The sequence below is a fragment of the Glossina fuscipes genome, unplaced genomic scaffold, assembly GCF_014805625.2.
Source record: "Glossina fuscipes isolate IAEA_lab_2018 unplaced genomic scaffold, Yale_Gfus_2 114, whole genome shotgun sequence".
In the NCBI taxonomy this organism is placed as follows: Eukaryota; Metazoa; Arthropoda; class Insecta; order Diptera; family Glossinidae; genus Glossina; species Glossina fuscipes.
Window position 1 is genome coordinate 3,759,212 of NW_023998457.1, and position 7,835 is coordinate 3,767,046.

General features: G+C 32.3%; 1 protein-coding gene across 4 annotated transcripts in view; it reads right to left on the reverse strand.

Moving 5' to 3' along the window:
• LOC119639940 (afadin) overlaps positions 1-4,798 on the reverse strand; it is a 67,401-nt gene extending 62,603 nt beyond the window's left edge. For all 4 annotated transcript variants that reach the window (XM_038037685.1, XM_038037684.1, XM_038037683.1 and 1 more), the window contains exons 1-5: positions 4,565-4,798; positions 4,398-4,506; positions 3,281-3,474; positions 2,713-3,204; positions 2,536-2,617 (exon numbers count right to left, since the gene is read on the reverse strand). In XM_038037685.1, the coding sequence (XP_037893613.1) occupies positions 2,536-2,617; positions 2,713-3,204; positions 3,281-3,474; positions 4,398-4,506; positions 4,565-4,669 (982 nt within the window). In that variant the 5' untranslated portion in view covers positions 4,670-4,798. The remainder of the gene's footprint in view (positions 1-2,535; positions 2,618-2,712; positions 3,205-3,280; positions 3,475-4,397; positions 4,507-4,564) is intronic.
• Between the last annotated feature and the right edge of the window lie 3,037 nt (positions 4,799-7,835).

Below are 7,835 nucleotides of genomic sequence, written 5' to 3' on the forward strand. Positions count from 1 at the left end.
TTAAGTCTATCATCCTTAGCCAAATTTGATGGAAATGTTTATTAAAACACTTCCTCTTACGACGACGACAAGAGTATCAAGATTAATGGCAATAACATTGGAAACAGTTTGCCAGTACTTAATAAAAGAGGACTAGAAGGAAACTTTTATAATATTTTACAGTCAAAAAGATAATAAATGGTTCATGAAATGTTGACTAAAAAAATCAAACATTTACGTTAACAAATTAAAAAAAAAAAAAATGTTCTTTTGTATTCAAAAATTTATTGTATTTGCAGTGCTGCCCTATAGTTAATGCTTAAAAACATTAAGTTTATATTCATCATTGTTCCAATAAAAGAAATTATTCTAAGTTCGAACTCCTTATAACCAAAGCAAACTGAAGGCCGTAACATTTATGTTCTGATTATAAACTGTTGTAAAAAATATTGAGCATCCGTTTTTTATTTATGTTAAGAGCTTGCGCATTAAATAAGCGAACTTTAGTTGAAGAGAATGTAAAAAAGAGATATTTTGACATTTGGCATAAGAGAGAGAAAGGCAACTTAACACTGAAAGAAATAACACAGAATTAAATTGATATTAAACAATAATTTTAAGCATACTTTTCTGCTTAATTTCTAAATAATTTTATTGCCTGCTTTTAGATGTTGGTTTGAAATAAAGTCTGTTTTTCATTTTATATTTCATAATAAATATTTAAGCGAGACATGATAAAATATTTAATTGACTGGAACTAACGAATAAATAAAACAAATAAGCGATCCGAAATAATGGTACAAAAAGTTTGTTCGTCCGTTGTCCGTTTGTCCGTAAGAATTATGGACGTGGCTAATCTGATTTTTTATCTACCAAGCGAGCATGTCCGATATATGAAATGTTTTTAAAGGAAGGAAGTAGATGCATCGAATACCATTTAAAGGACTTATATTTTTAAATGACATGAATAGGAGAATCGCTGCAAACGTATCTGTTCGCCTGCTCGTCGATTGGAACTGGTGTTAGAATCTTTATATTGGTTCTAATATTCAATAAAATAGAATTTCATACTGATTAAAATAGAATTTTTTTAATCCAGGAAATAACTCCAGCGATATACCTTATTGGTGTTACTTGGTGGTGATCAGAAATGAATGAAGAAAAGGAAAGAGGCAGGGAGACAGCCACAGCCCAGTGAACGTGTGCCCATTTGATAAGTGTTACTTACTGAGCATTCACTATAGCTTTGATCAAAGCAAATTCTACCGCACTGAGACTTGAACTCGCAAGCAACTGATTTAATAGTCGAGAGTCCTCCTTACTTCACTACTCTCGCGGATAGGATTAAACAAGAACTGACAACTACATCCTTTTTTTTCTTAGATTGTAAGTTCGAAACTTTTTTCAGAATGTTACATTCTCTATAAATCTATAAAGCCTATATCACTTGTGATACAAAGGTGTATTATGCCATTACACAGAAGGACTTCAGAAGGACCCATCATTTATTTTACCCATCGAGCCAGAATCGGTTTCTGATTTCAATTAAGTGTGTCCGTTCGCATGCCCGATTTGCTGTTTTTATTTAACCCACTACTGGCCACAATTTTTTGGATATTTGGATAAAATTTTATGCACTGACGTGTTAGTGATAGTAAGGATCGGACCAACTTTTCGACCACTTCCCACATAACGCTTTATTTTGAAACATTGTTATATGAATAACTGTAGGGCGGAGTAGGGTATAGGGTTTTTAATTTTTTCTATTAGAGTTTTCAGAAAGGAAAAAAGCTCACTTTCGGCTGCAACATTCGCCCGCATTTTCCAAAATATATATATGCAGTTACCTACAAAATGTTGCCCTGTATAATGAAATGATTATTTAAAATACCTACGATGCGATATCTTCCGATTTAGAGAATTTGCGTTCCATCTTACAATTACATAACATACAAATGAAAGGAAATTCGCTCCAAGCTTATTATTACCATCGTTATCAGCATAGTTTACTTATGCTAAAGAAATAGATTCCTCAACTAAAGTAAGATGAGCATTGGTACCAAAGACTATTGGCTCTGTTTTTTTCAAAACAGCAAATTGTTAGTCTGCCTTTTTTAATAAAGTGAAACATTCTCCACCTAGTTGCAGGGTGTGTATAGGATGAATTGTTCTAAATGCGAATTTTCGCAGTAATCTAACTTTCTGTTTTCGTAATTTACATACAATATAAACATTACTCTATGCAATCTAAGGTGTATCGTTGGTTTAACGTGTTAAGTTTTGCTGAATGTTAAAAAATTCGTCTCAAGCGTAATAAAAAATACTTTTTTTTTAGGATTATTTAGTCATTATTATTGACAAAACATGAAGCTAATGACATTTAAGTCAATGAAATCTGTTGGCAACACAAACATGCAATGAAAGCAAAATTACATTTTCGTTTAAAGTAGAAAGACATAATTTGCGGTATTCACTTTCAGTTGAGCTCTTATATATATATATATATATCGATTAAAACAATTTTTAAAGAAATAAAATAATAAGAAAAGAACTTACCTCGCGAGGTTGGATGATTCATTAATATTGATAAGGGGCATTCATCATCATCCAATATATACTCTGAACCATCGCTATTGACCTAAAAAAAAAAAAAAAAAAAATTATAAGAAATTAAATGATAAATTAAAAGTAAAATCAAAAATAATTTTTATAAGATGTTAAAAGATGTCAAACCTGAACTAAACAGTAGTGTAACGGATCCGCTTTCTCTAAACCATATTTCGTTAACATCTCTCTTACTACGGCCTGAGCACAATCGCGTATTGATAATAGCAGGGTTTTATAAGGCACATCTTGACATAGGCTTTCACCGTATATTTTTAACGTTCCACCGGTATCTGGTCCACCATCTCGTGAACGAAATTGTTGTAATTTTTTTTCTAATTTTTGCTGACGCCGTCGACGCATAACTGCCTCAGGATTCGAAATGGAACGAGTAAATGAAGTTTCAGGTAATTCCGTATAAAGTTTGCCAGCGACTTGATTTTCACCTTCAGCTCCATTGGTATGACCATGTAAACCATTAGTACCGCCTCCCGGTATATGGGAGGGGCCATTCGATGTCCCATCTGAATTAAGTTTAGCTAATTTATTCTTTTTCTTTTGCTCTTTCTTCTCTCGTTTCGATAATTTTCTCTTAAAATTGATATCATTATGTTCAATCGGCTTAAAAGAGAAATATTAGGAAGAAAAAAAAAAGAATATATATATATATGTATATAAATTGAATTAAGTTTCTTACCGTTGTTTTTTGATCAATATTCTTTAATAAAAATCTACCTTCACGATCATCGATATGCCAATTCAATTGAACTAATAATGGTTTCTCATCCGGATTTAAACGACGCTCTTCACCATTCGCATGAACTTCATATAAAGCGTAATTGGGTACGGACAGCATGCGCATGTCTGGACGGAATTTCTCAATAAGCGTATCTTAAAAAAAAAAAAAAAGTAAGAAAATTAAATTCGGTCGGGATCGAATCTTTTATACCCATCACCGTTATCCTAAAAAAAATAAAAGAAGTAAAAGAACTACATTTCATGCTTTCTAATACGGAGTGGATGCAGGTGGTGTTGAAAAGCCTAGGTCAAGTCCAAATTGTTTTGCAAATTTGTAGGCGATAATTTCATTTTCGCTTATGGGAGAACAACAAAGTTACGCAAACAGACAGATGGACAGACGAATCCGCGGACATGATTAGGTGCGTTTCAAATTTGAAACTGACAAAGAATTTATATACTTTAGGGGAAGCTTTTTCCTGCGTGTTATCAAGGCGTTGAAGAAAAAATAAAATTTTGATACACTACAATATTGGGTAGGCATGGTCAATATTTTCCCTTTTCCTACACAAGTACTACAGCGTCGCCCATAGAATATGTTTTCAAATTTTTGTACATTTATTTCCTACAGTTTATAAGTCATAAGTAAAATTCCCCTTGAAAAACATTGGTGTTCTTAAGATATGTGGTGCTGTAGGCGTGTCGTTTGACCGATTTGGCCTATTTTCAATACCAATCTGCGCGTAGGAACTACCAATGTTACTGCCAAATCTGAAGTTGACAGCTTCATTTTTAAAGCCAGAAATGCTCACAACAGACATTACACAAATGGACAGAAATACAGACGCACAAGCGGACATGATTAAATCGATGCTGATGAAGAATATATATATGTACATTGTGGGGTCTCTGATGCTTCCTTTGTGGGCTTTGCAAACGTTTTGACAAAATGAATATACCTCTCATTGTTCGATGATGGATATAAAAATAGTAAGCAAAATAAGCATAAGAGGCGCACGTAAAAAAATATTGTAATAAAAGATGATTAAAGGCATAAATTATATCTAAACACGTACCAATGACGTCTGTAACAGTAGCATCTGAGGCAACACGTATACATTTGGTGGCAACCTTTTGACCGGCATCTTGAAAATAAAAACGCATAACACCATGGAATAGTAGATTCTGAAATGAAATTGAAATTGAAGTGATAATGAATTTCAATTATTTGCATCAAACTTACCTCATCTGGTTCGGAGAGGGCAAACAAATCTAAACGATTTGCATTCCATTGTTGTATAACAGAGCGTACAGCTTCACGATCCAACATTTTTCTATCATGGGACATTCCTATCTTCAACGTTGCGATGTTTTGAATTAACTTTTTCTTATTATTTTTATAATGTTGCTTGTTTTTTTTTTTTTTCTTTTTTTTTAATAAATATTTGCTTTCCGTGTTCAAATGTATGGATGCAATCTGCAATGTTAGAGAGAGAGAGAGAGACAGAGAGAGAGAGAAAGTATAAAAGTTATGAATTAGACAAATATATCGCTGATATTTTCAACTCGAAGAAAAAACATAATTAAAATTTTATTTTACAACATTTACATACATATATGGACATTATAATGCTTATATGCTTTTTTACATAAATATATAAAATATCGTGCATTCGTATTCAACTTCCGTTTGTCGTGTTTAGCACGCATTATTATTTGTTTTTGTTGTTCTTGTTGGCCCATAAAGCACGCATCGTGCATTTTTAATGTACAAGGAATACATCAAGTTTAACGTATGCGGTTTCCCGTTCAAAGTTAATGTATTTTTTTTTGTTTTGTTTTTCTTTTTCGGTGAAAAGAAAACAATTTTAATTTTAGATTTCATGCATTGGTATATAAAAAATTTTTTTTTTTTTTTTTTTTTTTGTTAATCAGTTTATGAAGATTTACAATTTTTATATGCGTACACGACTTGTGCAAGGGTGCAAGGGCATATTAATTTTGTGCGGATGTATGTAACATCCAAAAGAACTTGAGATAGATCGACAATATCACTTTCTACATTAATTTAAGCATGTCTGTCCGCTTGCCTGTCCAGATTTCTTGTGCTCAACAGAACGATTTTAATGATTTTTGGTACATTGATGTGCTTTTCGGTTCGGATCAAACCAATTTCCGTATACCCTAGTGTTGTAAAGTCATTATATGAATAACTGTAAATATTTAATAGTGGTCCGTAGTCTACTATGGTGTATTTTTAATTGTTTTCTTCTTCTTTTCCTTCTTATTCTTTGCTTTCAATTCTAACTATTTGTACTTTTAGCAAATATTTATAATATATATATATATATGTATATATATATTCTATTGTAAAAAATACTCTTTGGGAAGTAAAATAAGAAATTTTAAAATAACGGAATTGTGTGGTTGTGAGTTAATTAAAATAACTTTAAAATATACTGTTCTTTCATTAAAATAAACGCTGTGTATAAATTTCCATAGAAATAAAAGGCATTTCTTTTATATATATATACATATATATACATATACGGCGTTTATACATAACTACGTGCGAAAATTCCAACAGATGTTCGCAATTGTTTTTCCAACTCGCACAAGTGGTAAATATGTAAAGTACTGCACATTGAGTGAAAGCTGAAATTAATGCTAAACTTTTAAGGAATTCCTGGCCTATGCGAAAATTAATTAGATTACGAAAATAAAGAACTTGTCTTTCCTCTTTTTTTTTTGATATTCGAAAACGATATAGGATAGGATATGGGGAGATGTTTCTTGCTCGTCTCTTGACAGAATCTGGATGAAACGGTATCGGAGATGCTCATGCTTCTCAGCTGATACCTGATGAAACTGTGACTCATGTGATCGGTCAATAATTTCCGGGGATAAGTAGGAAAAAATTAAGTCTAATACTTCTTTAACATCTCGTTCTTCATCAGGATCCTCAAAACACACTCTAACAATAATTTCATCATTTTATTCAAATCTTTTCTGGAAGCATACTTTGTGAGGCAAGCGATCGCCAGCGTTCAAGTCTGGAAAATACCGTATTTATATGTAGATCAATCGATGCAATTTTTGCCACCGCTTGAGGCTTGACACGTTCTAAAGATGTGATGCCAGCCCAGAGAATTGCTGAATAATATTTTAAGGATCATGTGTAGATTTAATGACGGAAGAGTTTTTTTGACTTTACAGTAAACATCTTTTGATTGAAGTATTAACGCATTAGTTGGCTGAAATCGGCTTTTTGAACACTATAGAAATTCAACATAACCTCAACATTAATTAATCAGCTGCTAAGCAGTTTTTTAAGTTTGTCTTCTTTTATACCCTATTTCACATGCGGTGTATGCCTATGTCTAGTTTGTGTAGATGCGTACAATACGCAGAGGAATCGACCTTTTATTAAATCGAAAATGATTCTAAATCGATCTATGCTTGTCTGTCCGTCGGACCGTTTTGTTGACTTGCTTTCTTTTGTTCAATCTACAAGTACGCAACTTTTAAGATATTTTGATGTAATTCGGTATATGTGTTGGGCAAAAAACAAACGATATTGGAAACCATTCGGATCCAACTACTTCTTCGACCATTTCCCACATAATAGCTTATTTTGAAAACCCGTTATATGAGTAACTGTATTAAGTGAAGTAGTGTAGAATGTTTAATAGTGGGCCGTGTCCCACTACAGTGTTTTTACTTGTGTTTCTATTGGGTTTTTGCATAAAAACAACCAATTTTATTAGAAATATCACAAAGAAAGCATATAAAGCTTCATCGGACATAACCTCAATGCGAATAAAACAAGTATTTCAAGATATTTGCAAATTATTTTGGCTGCGTATTCACGTACAGACGCGATATACTTCAGCAAAAATATTATAAATGAAAAATTATTATTACACAAATATGAACGCAGATTACCTCGTTAATGAACAATCAACTTTGCATAATATTTTGCGACCGAAATTTATTAGCTTTGTTTTATAGGCGTAGGTATCATCAACAAGATTACCACAACATTGCGAAGGGGTGAAATTATTTGATTGCAAACAATGTAGAAAAGCAATACATTTCATGAAAAATGTTTCTTGGGTGAAAAGCAAAACACGAAGTTGGACATAGCCTCAACATCGAAAAATCATTTACTTCAAAATATTTACAAATATTTAGAAATTAGCTTGACTTTTATTACGAACATTTGTAGAGAAGCACCATATATATCGTATGACCAAAATCAAGCTATAGCTGCACATAACCTCAATATTGAAAAATCATTTGCATAGTAGTGTTTACGATTTTTTTTTGACATTTACTCGATTTTCGCCCTAAATGTGTTGTCAGAATTACTTTGCCTAATACAGTCACTCGCCCATTTTCTCAATAGCGCACCCATAACGTACGCTAATTTTATGTAAATGCATAATTTTCATGAATGCATAATTTTTATTTTGCAGAATACTCGAACGTCAACGTGGTCCAAATTTAACAAA